At 43.8% G+C, this 17705-nt stretch overlaps 1 protein-coding gene across 1 annotated transcript in view; it reads left to right on the forward strand.

The window, feature by feature from the left end:
* LOC309555644 (fibrocystin-L-like) overlaps positions 1-17705 on the forward strand; it is a gene marked incomplete at both ends in the record, with an annotated part of 310666 nt that overhangs the window by 281350 nt on the left and 11611 nt on the right. The window contains 5 exons of the mRNA XM_082257679.1: positions 7712-7944; positions 8267-8434; positions 9266-9423; positions 12607-12739; positions 15905-16258. Of these exons, the coding sequence (XP_082113805.1) occupies positions 7712-7944; positions 8267-8434; positions 9266-9423; positions 12607-12739; positions 15905-16258 (1046 nt within the window). The remainder of the gene's footprint in view (positions 1-7711; positions 7945-8266; positions 8435-9265; positions 9424-12606; positions 12740-15904; positions 16259-17705) is intronic.

A 17705-nucleotide genomic window follows, 5' to 3' on the forward strand; every position in this document is an offset into this window, starting at 1 on the left:
TAAGTAGCAAAGGGGGTTGTTAATCAGTTTCAGCTGCTTTGGTGTTAATGAAATTAACAACAGGTGCACTAGATGGGCAACAATGAGAAGACCTCCAAAACAGGAAGGGTTTTACAGGTGGAGGCCACTGACATTTGTTTTCCTTACTCATATTTTCTGACTGTTTTTCACAAGTTTTGCATTTAGCTAGGGTCAGTATCACTACTGGTAACATGAGGCGATACCCGGACCCTGGTGGGAATGTCTCTGACCAAACAATCAGAAACAGACTTCATGAGGGAAGCCTGAGGGCCTGATGTCCTCTAGTGGGCCCTGTGCTCACTGCCTGACGCGGTGGAGCTCGATTGGCATTTGTCATTGAACACCAGAATTGGCAGGTCTGCCACTGGTGCCCTGTGCTTTTCAATGATAAGTGCAGGTTCACCTTGAGGACATGTGAAAGACATGAAAAGGTCTGGAAAAGCCATGGAGAATGTTATGCTGCCTGTAACATCGTTCAGCATGACCAGTTTGGTGTTGGGTCACTAATGGTCTGGGGAGGCCTATCTATGGAGGGACGCACAGACCTCTACAGGCTAGACAATGGCACCCTGACTGCCATTAGGTATCAGGATGAAATCCTTGAACCCATTGTCAGACCTACGCTGGTGCAGTGGGTCCTCCTGGCTGGGTTCCTCCTGGTGCATGACAATGCCCGGCCTCATGTGGTAAGAGTATGCAGCCAGTTCCTGAAGGATGAAGGAATTGATACCATAGAATGGCCCCCACGCTCAACTGACCTAAATCCAATAGAACACCTCTGGGATATTATGTTTCGGTCTATTCAACACCGCCAGGTTGCACCTCAGTCTGTTCAGGAGTTCAATGATGCCCTGGTCCAGATCTGGGAGGAAATACCCCAGGACACCATCCGTCATTTCATTAGGAACATGCCTTGACGTTGTCAGGCATTCATACAAGCACATGAGGGCCATACAAACTACTGAGTACTATTTTGAGTTGCTGCAATGCAGGGCCGGACTGGGAGTAAAAACCAGCCATGGAAATAATTTAATACTAGCCCCATAGCATTATTGAGAAAATTCTGGTTATAAGTGGTAAAAGTGGAGAAATCATCAAGGGGGACCCCAGGAACTCTGGGAATGTGGGAGAGGGGGTTACTGATATAAGGGGGGCCTTTATATCAATGCCCTCTTACAACACTGTATTTACTCCCCCCTTACATCACTGACCCCCCCCCCCCAGACTGGCCTGCGGGGCTGTTCCTAACCTCCTCTCAGGTGTACTGTGCAGGGCTTAGTCAGTCGGCTCCAGCTTGGTGGCTCTGGTTTTATCCCATAGTCTCCTCTCCACAGTCCACATATGTCTGACATCTCCGATGGCCCCCATCCTGGCGGGACTCCAACTCTTGACTCCTCTCCAGACTCCCCCTCAAAAAATGCAGACATCATTAAAGACAAGAGATGGTCAGAGGCTGCAGACATGGTACAAAAGATGGTTAGAGACTGAGAACATGATACAGGAGATTGTCAGAGACTGCAGACATGATAGAAGAGATGGTCATAGACTGCAGACATTATACAAGCGATGGTCATAGACTGCAGACATGATACAAGAGATGGTCATAGACTGCAGACATGATCATAGACTGCAGAAATGATACAAGAGAGGGTCATAGACTGCAGACAGGATACAAGAGATGGTCAGAGACTGCAGACATGATACAAGAGATGGTCAGAGACTGCAGACATTATACAGAAGATGGTCAGAGGCTGCAGACATAAATACAAGAGATGGTCAGAGACTGCAGACATGATATAAGAGATGGTCAGAGACTGCGGACATAAATACAAGAGATGGTTAGAGACTGAGGACATGATAGAAGAGATGGTCAGAGACTGCAAACATGATACAAGAGATGGTCAGAGACTGCAGACATAAATACAAGAGAGGGTCAGAGACCAGTGCCCACCAAATGCAGCCTTATCAGTGTCCACCAAATGAAGCCTTACCAGTGCCTGGATCACACACATTAGCAATCTCCTGCAGGATCAGGGAGCTTGGATTTGAATTGCCTGGATCAGAAACTGTCCTGCATCCTAGACCAGCTACTATGATACACATTACACAGATTCAATTTCACAGCATTGGATCAGTAATCCATTTATCACAGGAGACGGTCTAGAAGGCGGGACTTTGTTACAGTGGCCGCCGAACATTTTAGACCCAAGCCTTATGTGCAGGGGCGGACTGACAGCTCATGGGGCCCCCTGGGCAATAGGAGATTGTGGGGTCCCTGTGTCTCTGCCCAAACTCAAGCCACACCCACACAAAGCCCCACCTACATATTGCAGCTCAGCTGCATAGAGGGGGCATTTAAATATCTACTGCTGCATAGCTTGCATTGAATATCCAGGCTAATATTCATAGAAGCTGCTGGGCACTTTCAGGTTTAAAGATGGCTGCTGAAGAGAGGAGGGAGCGAGGGAGGAGAGATAGGAATAGGAGGGAGAGGTGGGGGAGACAGGAAAGTAGGAGTATAATGGGGAAAGGGGAGAGAGGAAGATGGGAGTGAGAAACAAAGAGGGTGAGAGAGTAAATAAGGGGAGGCGGGGGAGAGAGAGGGGGTGAGAGAGAAGGGGGTAAGAGAGAGGTGGTGTGTGAAAGTTAGAGGGGGCGAGAGAAAGAGGGGGTGGGGGGTATTAGAGAGAGGGGGTAAGAGAGGGAGAGGGGGTGAGAGAAAAATAGAGAGCGGGTGAGAGAAAGAGCGAGGGATAAGAGACAGAGAGAAAAGGGAAGGGGGAGAGAGAAGGGTGTAAGGGGGGGAGAGGGTGGTAAGAGAGAGAGAGGGAGATAGGGAGTGAGAGAAAAAGAGGGGGATAGAAGAGGGTGGGGGAGAAAGAGAGAGGGGTGTGTGGGAGAGAGGGGGGTAAGAGAGGGGGATTAAGAGAGAGAAAAAGAGACCAGGGTGTGAGAGGGAGTGAGAGAAAAAGAGGGGGTAAGAGAGAGGGGGTGGTTGAGAGAGAGAGGGGGGAGGGAGAGAGGGGGGTATGAGGAGGATGTGGGAGAGAGGGTAGGTGAGAGAAAGATTGGGGTGAGAGAGGGGGGGAGAGAAAGATGGGGGTGAGAGAGAGAGGGTGGTAAAAGAGATGGTGGGGAAGATAGAGAGGGGTGAGAGAGAGGGTAGGTAAGAGAAAGATGGGGGGTGAGAGAGAGGGGGGGAAATGAGAGAGAGTGGGGGGTATGAGAGACAGTTGGTGAGAGAGAGAGAGGGGGGGAGGTGAGAGAAAAATGGGGGTGAGAGAGAGAGGGGTGAGAGAGGGGGGTAAGGGAGAGGTGGTGAGAGAAAGGGGGGTTGAGAAGAGAGGGGGGTGTGAGAGAGAAAGGTCCACCCTCTGAAAACTTGGCTTTGTTCCAGAATTCCTTACAAATTCACCATCTGCCACAGTAATGCCTCTTACTGTATCAGGGACGTAACTAGAACTTACAGGGCCCTGGTGCAAGAAACCTTGAAGGGCCCCCCTCCCCCATCAGTCCTTCCCACTGATCTGTTCTGCTGTGGGCCCCTTTCCTACTGTCTTGCCCAGCCCCCCCACCCCACCCCCAGTGGCAGAAAGCAAGTGATATGTCCCCAGCACACCAGGGAATTCCACATAAGGGTCCAATGCAGTGTCAGAACTACCAAGATTGCAAAGGTGGCACTTGTGACCGGGACCTGGCTTTCCGCCACTGCCAGGTACCCAGCCTTCTCTTGCTGTTTGCCCCTGCTTTTGGCAATGCTGGTCTGGCTTCTGTCTCTACGCCAGTGGTGGCGGTCTATTAGGACCCAGGTGCTGGTTACATTATGGGGCTGATAGGTGCATGCGGGGGAGAGCTTGCACTATTGGTTGTAGACAACTGAGACCCCGCCTGTCATCTAGCAGCAGTAATGTTGCAAAGCCTTCTCTATTAACATGTCAATCGGGATGTGATCCAGGTGATTCTCCCAGTTGGATCTACTAAACAAAGTATTTATTAGCATCAAGAGTACAATCACACATATATCAACCATATGTTCAGCAGCTATGTGTGCTGGCCCTCCTGCACATGCACTCATCAGCCCCATAAAGTACCCAGCAGTGTGTCCAATTCTGCTGCTGCCGCAGCCGTGGATTCAGAGAACAGCGCTGCTCATTAGCAGGGATAGGACAGCAAGAGGAGGCTGGGAACCCTAATGATAATGGAACGCCAGTCGCATATGCGACTTTTCTTATCCTGGTAGTTCTGCCACTGGTCCACAGTGGGAGGATTCCCCCATCCACTTGGAATGTGTAGATGGGGGATTTTTTTTTTTTTTATTCAATCTAAGGCCCCCCTTTCAGATTGGGCAGACACCATCCAGCAGATCTGCCTGCTCAGCGGGGATCCCTCCACTGATCCTCACTGAGCAGGTGGATGACAGGTCCATGTCCACCCCACTATGCAGAGTGGACATAGACACAGCCTACTATTCTCTGTGAGGTAGTCAGATGGAAATGGGCCGACTGTCCATTTCCATCTGTCTGACATCTGATCCGATCCGCTGGATGGATGGGGAATGGATCCCCATCCATCTGTTTTTAGCAGATTGGACCAGATTGGATGCTGGTGGGTTTTAGCAAACACATTTCCACTGACATCTGCTGCTGGCTGCTGCATAAAGAACAATGGATGATATGGTCGGGTCTGCCTAGAAAAACTGACAGGCAGACCCGATTTGTCCGTTATTGGCTGCCTAAGTGCTGAAAAGTGAAGTTTGGGAAGCTGCTGGAGGAACTGAGAAGGGGAGGGAGACAGATAGGGGAGAGAAGGGAGGGAGATAGGGACAGCTCACTTCAGTGATCACAGAGCAGAGATCTCAGATCGCTCACCTGGGAATCTGGTAGCTGATCGTTGACCCAGCTGGGAATGTGTAGCAGGCTATTTTTCATATTTCCCGCCCAGGCGCCCACACATCCTCCTTCTCTTTGGCAGCCACAGCTGCATGCCGACTGCCGAGCATAGGAGAGTGGGCGGGCCAGGCAGGCTGAGACACGAGAAACAGGGGCAGGAGGAGGAGGAAGTTGTATTCCCCTCTGCTCTCCCATCCCTAAAGGGGAGGGGGGAGTGTGCTTGCTGGGCTGTCACACACACTCGGCTCAGCTCTAGCCACCGGGCACTTGAGGGGAGAACTTTGGCGTCCCTCCCCTCTGCCTCAGCTCGCGGCGCACCCGCTGTGCACCCGCCCAGGATGGGTCTTGGGCACCGCTGCAGCCACTGCCCTAAGTGGCCCCAGGGCAGGCGGCCTAGCGGGAAATTTCCCGCTATCCCGCTAGGCCAGTCCGGCCCTGCTGCAATGTAATTTCAGCAAAATGGACATAAAGCATAATTTTTTAACTTTGATTTTCAGGGTGTCTTTGAATTCATCCCTCTGTAGGTACAGTAGATAGATTTCATTTTCATCAAACAATGTGGCATCCTTTCATTTCTAACACATTACCCAGTTCATATCAGTACAGATATCCAGCACGATATTTTTCCCCATTGAGATCTGATGTGTTTTCAAAGTTTTACTTTAAGTTTTTTTTAGCAGTGTATATATTATATTATATTATATTATATTATATTATATTATATTATATTATATTATATTATATATAAGACTTGTGTTTGTTCCACTATTTTAATATGTATTGTCAGTTTTTTTTTATTATTATTATAGACTGACAAATGCAAAACAGCAAGCAAAATATTAATACATTATCTCGCAAAAGTAAGTACATCCCTCAATTTTATGTAAATATTTTATTATACCTTTTCATGTGAAAACACTGAAGAAATGTCACTTTGCTACAATGTAAATTAGTGAGTGTACAGCTTGTATAACAGTGAAAATGTTCTGTCCCCTCAAAATAACCCAACACACAGCCATTAATGTTGAACTGCTGGCAACAAAAATGAGTACACTCTTAAATGACAATGTCCAAATTGGGCCCAAAGTGTCAATATTTTGTGTTGCCAGTGCCACCATTATTTTCCAGCACTGCCTTAACCCTCTTCGGAGTTTCACAGGTTGCCACTGGAGTCCTCTTCCACTCCTCCATGAAGAAATCACGGAGCTGGTGGATGTTAGAGACCTTGCGCTCCTCCACCTTCTGTTTGAGGATGCCCCACAAATGCTTAATAGGGTTTAGGTCTGGAGGCATGCTTGGCCACTCCACCACCTTTACCCTCAGCTTCTTTAGCAAGGCAGTGGTCATCATGGAGGTGTGTTTGGGGTCATTATCATGTTTTAATACTGCCCTGTGGCCCAGTCTCCGAAGGGAGGGGATCATGCTCTGCTTCAGTATGTCACAGTACATGACATACAGTACACAGGGCATTCATGGTTCCCTCAATGAACTGTAGCTCCCCAGTGCCGGCAGCACTCATGCAGCCACAGACCATGACACACCCACCACCATGCTTGACTGTAGGCAAGACACACTTGTCTTTGTACTCCTCATCTGGTTGCTGCCACACACGGTTGACACCATCTGAACCAAATACGTTTATCATGGTCTCATCCAACCACAGGAAATTGTTCCAGTAACCCATGTCCTTAGTCTGCTTCTCTTCAGCAAACTGTTGCGGGCTTTCTTGTGCATCATCTTTAGAAGAGGCTTCTTTCTGAGACGCCAGCCATGCGGATGAATTTGATGCAGTGTGTGGCGTATGGTCTGAGCACTGACAGGCTGACCCCCCACCCTTCAACCTCTGCAGCAATGCTGTATGGTCTTGGCCACCATACTGCAGATCAGTTTCAGGGTCTTGGCAATCTTCTTATAGCCTAGGCCATCTTTTTGTAGAGCAACAATTTTTTTTTTTCAGATCCTCAGAGAGTTTTTTGCCATGAGGTGCTATATTGAACTTCCAGTGACCAGTATGAGAGGGTGAGAGCGATAACACCAAATTTAATACAGCTGCTCCCCATTCACACCTGAGACCTTGTAACACTAACAAGTCACAGGACAGGGAGGGAAAAATGGCTAATTGGGCCCAATTTGGACATTATCACTTAGGGGTGTACTCACTTTTGTTGCCAACGGTTTAGACTTTAATGGCTGTGTGTTGAGTTATTTTGAGGGGACAGCTAATTTACACTGTTTTACAAGCTGTACACTCACTACTTTACATTGTAGCAAATTGTCATTTTTTCAGTGTTGTCACATGAAAATATATAATAAAATATTTACAAAAATGTGAGGGGTGTACTCACGTTTGTGAGATACTGTATATATTTTTATTGCATTTTCTATTTTCTAATTATTTATTATTAATGTAACTGTCAAAGAATTAGGGCAGGCAGATCTCACTGTTGGGAAAGCAAGGACTGGCTAGGCCCATCTTACTTCATAGATAACGAAAATATTACATTTGGGTGGGCACCTAAATAGTTAATTGAATACCCCCATTTAATTAACTCACTGTATCCAATCAATCATTTTTCAATGTACTTGTTGATGCTACCTAATAATGGAGAAGCACTCGTCTTTGCCTTGCCTTCCTAGATATCAATGTGACATAGTCATCACTATGAAGAAGATAGCGTACATTTCTATCATAATTCCTTTGGGTAACACACTCTGTGCTGCTCAACACATAACAATTGAGACATATACACCTATGGCCTTATTTCTGGGTTCCTCTGACCTATTTATTTATTCAAATACAGCAAAGCTAACCCATCCGACTGTGTGGACATGACCTGTGATGCAAAGAGGAAGACCCTCTTGAAAGATCTTGATGGTTCCTTCTTGGGGAAAATAGGTGCTGTGGTACCACAGTCAGAATGGCAGTGGAATGGAGACCAGAGACAAGGACTTGGGGATTACAGAATTCCCAAAGTGATGCTGACCAGTCTCAATGGAAGCCGGATACCAGTATCACAGGTGGCTCCTAATAAAGGTAAACATTTCTATACTTAAAACAATCCATTAGTCGGAATAATGCCATGTTACTATTGCTTGAATGGACCATAATACCAGAAGTCACCTGGAGTTGGTGCTGAAGGTAAAATCTGGAATTATGACTCTCGGTTACTGTAAAATGGAGAGGGTACCAGCAGTTGTTGCTTTCAGTTAAATCCCTCTGTCGCATAATTTTTTAATGATTCATAATGACTCCTATAGATACTCATAGTCAGTTCAAAATAAAATGATATTGCTCTTGAATTGATTTAAATGCATCCTTTATAAAAATGCTTTTTTTCTGTTTGTCTTTTATTAAGGAATCATCAGAGATAGCACCTGTTTGTACATATCATCCTGGGAGGCCTATAAATGTTTTGGACTGAATTATGAGATGCTTGTCATCGAGAGTCTGGATGCAGATACAGAGACAAGGCGACTTTCCCCAGTAGCTGTGCTGGGAGATGGCTATTTAGATCTAATTAATGGTATGGACATCATACTCCAGCTGTTATGCAGATTATAAAATTAAATATATATTTTTGATTGGTTGTTGCATGTAACACAGTCACTTTTTTATCATGCAGCTGTTAGGTCTGTTTCACAGGAAGAAGAAACGCGCTGAGTTATAATGCAGTCTACTAAATACTCAACTGTTAGTCTAAAGAACATAAAGAAGCAAGCAGTAAAATGGTTCATGTTAAGCATTTAATTCCCAAAAGGGGAAGTTCCGCTTGTCTGCTGACCCCCTCCCCTGCTTTAATTTTTGACACTTTGTTTTAGGGGGGAAGCTGGTACGCGGTTTTGTAAGGTTCCTGCTCCCACTTCTGATCACCACAACAATCCGAGTGAGAGTTCGGCCCCCCTCCTTCCCCTGCAGCTTTCTAGGACACATCACAGGTCCTGGAAAGCTGCAGTGCCATTCACATTTTGCAGGGAGACAAAAAACAAAACAAACAAAATCCAGCACATCTCCGCTGACAGGGCGGAGCTCTTTATTGTTTACATATGCAGAGCTCTGTCCAGTGTGTCTCCTCGCCAATCAGTGGGCGCCAGCGGTCATCCATTGGCCAGCATCCGCTGATCGGCTTCTGCTGTGACTAATATGACTAATCGCAGCAGAAACGGCATGCCCCCTACCCAGAAGTGCAGAATCCCATATATATGCGTTATTCTGCACAGAGCGGCCGGCAACTAGTTACATATGAAAGTTTGAATCTAATAAAAAATATAAAACTTGCTGTGCTTATGGCACCCCCTGCCCAAGTTTGTGTTGTGTTGGTTACCCCATACAGATCAATGTTTTGTTCTTCTTACAGGGCCCCAAGACCATGGCTGGTGCAGTGGATATACCTGTCAAAGAAGAGTTTCTCTGTTTCACTCCATAGTGGCAACAAACAAGTCATTTGATATCTTTTTCACAAGCACCAGTCCTCAGAACATGCGCCTTAAGCTACTTAACACAGATGACTCCGAAGTAAGTTCACCAGAAAGAGAGTTATGTACCAATTCTGCATGATGTCTCCCTTATTGTCTGTAAGGCTGACTTTGTTAAATAGGATACATAAAAAAAAAATTTTGCCCCTGTGCTTACACAGAATCTTGAAGTGTCAGCAAGGTCCAGTGGATGTGTCCAAAATGTGCTCATTATCATGAGGAATCTGTACTCACACCTTGTCAATAGAAGATCTCACCAATCACCATATGTTTTTATTATATGCTGCAGCTGTTCAGATGGCTCTGTACCTTCCCATACTGATTAGAGAGTTTTTCCATAGTCACAGAAGGTAAGGTCACAATGAAGACTAGCCAATCTCAACCTTTTTACTCCAGAAGAACCCCTGAAAAAGGTTTCTGGTCTCAGGGAACTCATGCTAAAAGTAATTCATTGGTGACCAATAGGAAAAATGCATTTTACATTGATGGTATAAACAGCACCATTATAGACAGCTAAAAAATATCATTGGTGTCATGCTGCTGGCTCAACCAAGTGGTGCTGGTTCAGAGATATGCAGGGAACCCCAAAAGAGAGGTCATTCAGTCACAGCTCATGGAACCCCTAGCAATCTCTGGAGGAGCAGCTGATGAAGATATTGATGGCGTAATCTAACAACTAGAAAATAAAGGTCTACAAAGTAGATAATATCACCACTTCTGCCTTCCAAGGTGTGACAGAAAGGTAACGTTGAATTTTAATCCTTAGCTGCCCACCCACAGCATATTTACTGCAGGCATCAGCTGGAAGCTAAGTGATGTAATAGTGTGCCGCTTACCAAATTCGCATTGGAGCACCCCCTGGGGCATGCAGTGGTGCAGTCCTGTGACTGTTGTGTCCGGGGTATCATGTGATTGCTATAAACAATCATAGCGATTACATGATTACATGTAAGCAAAACTGCCATAATTGGCTTCCATTCATGACAGCTCGCTAATTATTGTGATCCTGTGATTGGCCCACAGCTATCACATGGTTCCTGAGCCAATCACAGGACCCTGTACATGGGATTATCTGTAGTTAATCACAGCATTACAATAGTAAGCAAGCTGTTAAAAATGAAAGCCATTTATGACAGTTAACACTATTGCTTATAACAGTGATGATCAAAAAAATCCCTAATCATCCTCTCCCCTCAGAGTAGTGCATTGTCACAATGGTAACACTGAACTATTCTGATAGTAGTGTGTAAACAATAGTTAAACAATTTAAAAAAGTGTTCAAAAAGTTGAATAAAAACGATTTCTTTATTTATTTTTGACATACTGTCACCAGTCAGTATCCCTAATCACTGTCACATCAAGAATGTGAAAAACCCAATTTTTATTAAATGTTTTAATTTTCCAAAGCACTGGGGCAAAAAATTGCAACTAGCAAAAACTTTCCATGGTGGCTCTTAGACTGTCTACCGGAAAGGGGTGATTTGGGGGGGTTAAATAATATGCCTTGATTTGAGTTATTTTTCAATAGAGAAATGTAGCAGAATACATTTTGTCCTAAATTTATAAAGAAAGATTATTTGTTTGCAAACATTTATAACAGAAAAATGTGTTTTTTTTTTTTAGATATTTTTGTTAAATTTTTGTTTATATAGCAAAAAAAAAAAAAGTGACTATCAAATACCACCAAAAGAAATCTCTTTTTTTATTTATTTGCATTACATTTTTGTACAGCGTTGCAGGACCAAGCAATTGCCAGCTAAAGTAGCACAGTGCTGAATGGCAAAAAAAATGCCCTGGTCATGAAGGGGGTAAAGCCTTGCAGAGGTCAAGTGGTAATGTGGCCAATACTCAAATGTTTACATTAATGTCTTGCTGGGATTGATAAAGAAACAGTCACCTTTAGGCCTCATGCACACTGGAAGTCATAAAAAGTAGCGTTAGCTGTAGAAAGCTGTAGCTATAAAATGAGTTTTGCAGCGTTTTTGCAATAGCGTTTTTCAGCATTTTTTTTTAGCAAAACTATACTCCCACAAAAGCTTATGGCTCAAAGATGCTGATAAACGCAGAATAGGTACATCTTTTAGCTTTTTCTTGACTTTTAGAGCATTTTTACAGCTGAAATCCACTAGCTCTAGGTTTTTTTTTTTTTACCAGCCAGAAAACGCCCCTGCCAAAAAACGCTGATAACAATCTATGTGTGCATGGACACATAGGATAACATGCTGGGGAGTTTACTGGCTGCAGAAAAAACGCCTGAAGTCAAAAACAGCAGCTGTAAAAATGTCCAGTGTGCATGAGGCCTTTTTATAGAAAATGCTGCTCCAGGCTTCCTTCAGTTCTACTCACGTAAACCAACCCATAGACATACATAGTGATAGCTGTTGAAGGGGAGAATAAAAGTTCAGAATGGATGAGTCTACTCTTCATCAGAGATCCTGTAAGCATATTCTTAGACTTTTTAAGTATGTGAGTAACACTGAGAGGAACATGGAGAAAGTTATGTAGTTTCAAGTATCTATTAAATGTATCTATCTCAGCAAGACTTAGCTTTAGAGCCCATTCACATTAGCGCGACTTGTCAGGTGACTTGGTCGCGGTCCATTGAGTAGTACAGGACCCGTTCTAATAGGAGCGACACAAATCGCTCCGACTTAGAAAAAGGGTCCTGTACTACTTTGGGGTGACCTGGAGGCGACTTGCATTGACTTCCATTATGTGAAGTCTCTGCAAGTCGCACCAAAGTCGCGGTGCACGCGACTTCACAGGTCGCCCCTAGTCTGAATGGGCTCTTAAAGCAGAACTTTACCCAAAAACAAAATATCCAATTAAAAGATAAAATAAAAAGCAGCATTTGTTGCAATATTCATCTTCAATTCAGCACTGCCCCTTCAGTAATTCTTTTCCATCACTAGAAATCACTAGCTGTCCTCAGTTCTCATGGTTGATGAGTCCTTCAAACCCCTTCATCTGAGCCCAGGCATAGCACTCACACAGCATCACATGAGTAGTCGAGCAGTGGAGGAAGGACCCGTGATGTCACTGTATTAACCGTAAGGACCTTGGAAAGATCTTTGAACTACAATTTTGGAAACTAGAACCTTCAACTTTGGCAATCTTTATGGCAATGGAGTTCGTTGAAGGATCTTCATCTTTTATGTTTAACACCTTGTCATTGACCTTTTGGATAGATCAGATTTTCATACCAATGTCTGCTTTCTTCTAGTCTGTTCTTGCTGGAATCTTCTTCTCAAATCCCCAACGTCTCGATGTTTATGTGAACAATGTCTATATAAACCCAACTAATATAGAATGGAAGGGAGCTTCTGATTTCACACTCAAAACTCCAACCTACCCAGGTAAATCAGTGTATGTGTGATGACTAATGCTCTGACAATGCATGTACCATTATGGTGGCATTAGAGGAAATCTGTCATGAAGCAAATATGAAGGATTCCATTGCTGACCTCCTTGTGCAAATGCTAGCAGCTCACCTGTCATACTGATCCTCTGGTTTCAATACTTTTAGTCATTGTCCTAGAACAGGAATACAAGTGAAGGCAATGTGATTCCACAACTCTGATTTGTGTACTTGTTCAAGGTCTGTTACCCAGAATATCCTCCTGATGAAACAATAATAATTTAAAGGGGGGCGGGGATACAACATAGCTACTGCTGACCATCAGTTATCATAAACCAGGGCTGAGATAGACAACAAATAATTCTGACGGTGTTTGTTGTTGTTCAGCTAATCAGACAATTAGTAACCTTTCCAGTATTAGGAACTGAGAAATAATTGTTAATTTGTTATATTAAACAAAGTTTTTTGTTCTTAATCAAATATTTATTATTATTATTATTATTATTATTATTATTATTATATTTATTATTATTATTATTATTATTATTATTAATTTTAGCGTCCTATAGCCAGAATGAAAATGCATGGCAGGTTGAAATACTGGCCATGCATGTATGGGGTCATGGCAGGACAACAATAAAAGTAATAGGATTGGCCAGTTAAGCGGGTAATGCTGATAGGTCAAATTTTTTAAATTTCGAGGATTGGACAGTTAGTAAACTGACAGGAAGATTGGCTAATAGTTACAATATTTCAAACCTTGAATACCTATAAAAATAAGGCAAAAATCAGTTGGTAGCATCAGTCAGCGGGAGCAGACCAAGAGTTTGTCTCGCCCTCCCACCCCTATGTCGGTATTATTTGTCTCTTTCTTTTGTTTTATTAATTTATTAAAGAAGTAATGGGTAACTTGGGTTTTAGGGCTAAGTTATGTATTGAGTTAAGTATGTGTTAATTAGAAAGAAGGAGGAAGGTAGATTGGACTTTAAAGGCACCAGTATTAAAAATATATATTTTATTAGAAATTCACAAAAACAAACATTGATACACAGCCACAAAGTAGCTGAAAATACAAAGCAAACAGACAAATACATACAATAAAATAAGGCAAAGGCCTCAAAAGCGGTATACAGACTCCATCATGGGATACAGTACAGAATCTTCAGTTAACAACGACAATATTATAAGTCACAGGATAAATGTATTCATGGGACGGTTGTAAAATAATAATGTGTACAACCGTCTCTGAAATTCTTCAGTACAATACTGATGAACAGATGTTGGATTGTATCTAGGTTGCCCTACATGTTTTTCGCTTATCACTGTAAGCTTCCTCTGGAGCAAGTGGTATATGCAAACATCTGAAAATGATTCAGGTGACAGAAGACTGTAACAAATATATCTGAGCCTGATAGGCTATGGTAGGTAACGAGGGGACTCATTCTTGAGACTGGAGCAGACTGCCTGAGCATATGCCAATGTTAGCAAGGTAGTATATAGATTGTCATCCTAAGACACAGACCGAGGTGTCTCCACAGGTAGACGCAGTTTGTGTAAAGAATTGGTAGCAGAACCTAGTGGAGAGGACCCAAAGGTCCGGATATCCAAGCAAGAAACGAGGTATGGTCACCTCATATGGCAGAATATGCACCAGCAGAAAATTCACTCCAGCCTCAGAACGATACGTTCCCCCGGATGGGGAATGCCGCCAAAGTATGTGTTAATAGTTCAAGCTCTAGGGCTGAACTATGTTTACATTTTTTGTGAAAGACTTTAAAAATAAAAGGCCTTGGCCATTTGTTACCACAATGTAAGTCTTTGAGTCTAAAGGCACTTTTCCACTGCAAGTACCGGCTAGTACCGGCTCGGCTCGACTCGGCCCTGCTTGGCCCGGTTTGCTTTTCCACTGCGGTACCGCATGGTATAGTGTCGGAACGGTTCGGTACGGTACGGTATAGGTTTGCTTTTCCACTAAAGCAGTACTAAAGTTAAGTGGGTGGGATAACAACGGGGTGGGTGTGATTCTCTGACCAATCAGTGGCTAGTAGTGACTGCATGCAAAGGATTGTGGGATATGGTACCAGTTTGGTACCTGTTGGAACCACAATCGAGTAGGTACTGTTTTTTCAGAGCCGTACCGTTCGGTTCCATGCAGTGGAAAAGCAAACCTATACCGTACCGTACCGAACCGTTCCGACCCTATACCATGCGGTACCGCAGTGGAAAAGCACAAAAGCGTGCCGAACCGGTACGGTTCCATGCAGTGGAAAAGCGCCATTAGTAATTTATTTTAAATTAAGTAATAGGTTAATTGTTGTTGTTCCTCCTATGGCACCGTTAGGTGTACCAGGTCCTGCAGTCCCTTGGGATACTTGCATCACATCTCCCAGGAGGCTGGTTGCAGGATCGGCACATGGAACAACCGGGGGGGGGGGCATAAGGGGGTGGGTCAGGGAATGGGTCCAGCACATTATTGGAGCTGGCTGCCAGAACATACAACCAGCTGGAGAGGACCAAGATAGCAGTGCAGGACCCGTTGTGTGGCACCCGAACAGCAGATTGCAGCAGAACAATGCTGGTATTGCTGTGCAGGTGAGCGTGTGCTTTGAAGGGCACTATAGCAATATAGGTAAGTGGGAAAAAAACATGGGCGGTGGGGGGGAGTTGAGTACAACTTTATTACACCAAACAGAGGAAGTAATAGGTCCATACTAATAAGGAAATCATGTTTGGTGAAGAGATGTCACACAAGAGGATTCTCCCTAAGTGACATCATTGCCCTACTAAAGAACTATTGTGATACGTGATCCCTGTCTATCCTGTTTCACTAAAAGCGGGATACCTACTCCTTCCCACCATGTGATTGAAGGTCATGTCCCTTGTTCATAGGTTTCCTACTGCAAGGGGTTCCCAGCGGGCACTTTATCTTGTCGGTCGCACTACATGAACCATAGATTGTCCAGTTCACCAGAACGAATGATTTCTAATCACAGAGATGTTTATCAGAAATTAACAAACTGCTTTGTGAGAGGGAACAAGCCTGATCTTCCGCTATTTCCAACCCACACAAAGCAGTTAGCTTATCTCTGGTAAAAAATGTGTGCATCAAGAAAACCACTGCCAGTATTTTAATTAAATCAATTTTTTGTTATCTTTTTGAAAGGTCAATATATGCCGCAGCTGAACTCTTCTGTGCTTGGAGAAAACTTCTTTGATAGAGACTACAACATGCTGTATGTCCTGATCCGAGGATCTTCCTCAGCGGAAATACGCACATCTCCCCTCATTGTTATTTCCTTTAATCTGCCCCCAATGACAGTGGATCAGTTTTATGGAGCGAATCTCGTGAAGAATATGGCAGCCTTCCTGAAGATTCCTGCCAACAAAATTCGTATCACAAAGATCATTCAGGAGGGATCCAGGCGAAGGAAGAGAGCAACAGGGGGACTCAGTGTCTCTGTGGAAATCTCAGATCCACCTGCAGCACAGATAAACTCAACTTACAACAACACCGCAGGTAAAGAATGGTCAAAGGGAGTTCAATAAATACAGTGAAGTGACGGATTATGTCCCTAGAAATGTAATTATTTTTAGAAATTAATTTTGGAAAACCATTTAATTTCTAAGAAAAATGACTACTCAAAGTATTTGTTCTTATAGGTGCTTGTACAATCACCTTATGCATAGTAAATGTGCCATGATGGTAGTGTAGTGGATCTCGCTCTCCCCATGCAGTATTATTACTAGCTAGCTTAGATGCACACCTTTGTCAAATTAAATGCATCTTTAAATATTTTAGCATAGCACATATACACTTTATTGTCCGAAGTATTAGGACACTTGCATTTGCATGCACATGAACTTTAATTGCATCCCAGTTTTAGTCCGTAGAGTTCAATATTGAGTTGCCCCACTCTTTGCAGCTATAACAGCTTCATCTCTTCTGGGAAGGCTGTCCACAAGATTTAGAAGTGTATCTAGGTGAATGTTTGACCATTCTTCCAGAAGCGCATTTGTGAGGTCAGGCACTGATTTTGGATGAGAAAGCCTGGCTCGCAGTCTCCACTCTAATTCATCCCAGAGGTGTTCTATCGGATTGAAGTCAGGACTCTGTGCAGGTCCCTCAAGTTCATCCCCCTCAAACTTCTTCATCCATGTCTTTATGGACCTTGCTTTGTGCACTGGTTTAAATCATTTGGTGGAGGGGGGGATTATGATGTGGGGTTGTTTTTCAGGGGCTGTGATTAGCCCCTTAGTTCCAGTGAACTCTTAAGGTGTCAGCATACCATAACATTTTCGACAATTTTTATGCTCCCAACTTTGTGGGAACAGTTTGGGGATGGCCCTTTCCTGTTCCAACATGACTGCTCACCAGTGCACAATTCAAGGTTCATAAAGACATGGATGAGTGAGCTTGGGGTGGAGGAACTTGACTGGCCTGTACAGGGTCCTGACCTCAACCTGACAGAACACCTTTGGGATGAATTAGAGTGGAGACTGCGAGCCAGGCCTTCTCTCCAACATTAGTACCTGACCTCCCAAATGCGCTTCTGGAAGAATGATCAAACATTCCCATAGACAATATCCTAAAACTTGTGGACAGCCTTCCTAGAAGAGCTGAAGCTGTTAAAGCTGCAAAGGGTGGGCCAACTCAATATTGAACCCTACGGACTAAGACTGGGATGCCATTAAAATTAATTTGCGTGTAAAGGCAGGTGTCCCAATACTTTTGACAATATAATGTATGTAGGGGCTTGTGTATACTGCCTTTTCTGGCTTGCTGTGAAGGACGTTTGTGAACCATATTTAAGACCTGAAATGCAGTGTTTAATTTTTTTGGATGGAGCATTCAACCTAAAAACAAAAATATATTATATTGCAGCTTACTATTTCTTAGGTGTGATGGCTGCATTAGTTTTCTTTTTTTTTTTGAGCCCCAGTTCACAATATTACCTGCATGTTAA

Source organism: Pelophylax lessonae (assembly GCF_965119305.1).
Source record: "Pelophylax lessonae genome assembly, chromosome: 5".
Lineage (NCBI taxonomy): Eukaryota > Metazoa > Chordata > Amphibia > Anura > Ranidae > Pelophylax > Pelophylax lessonae.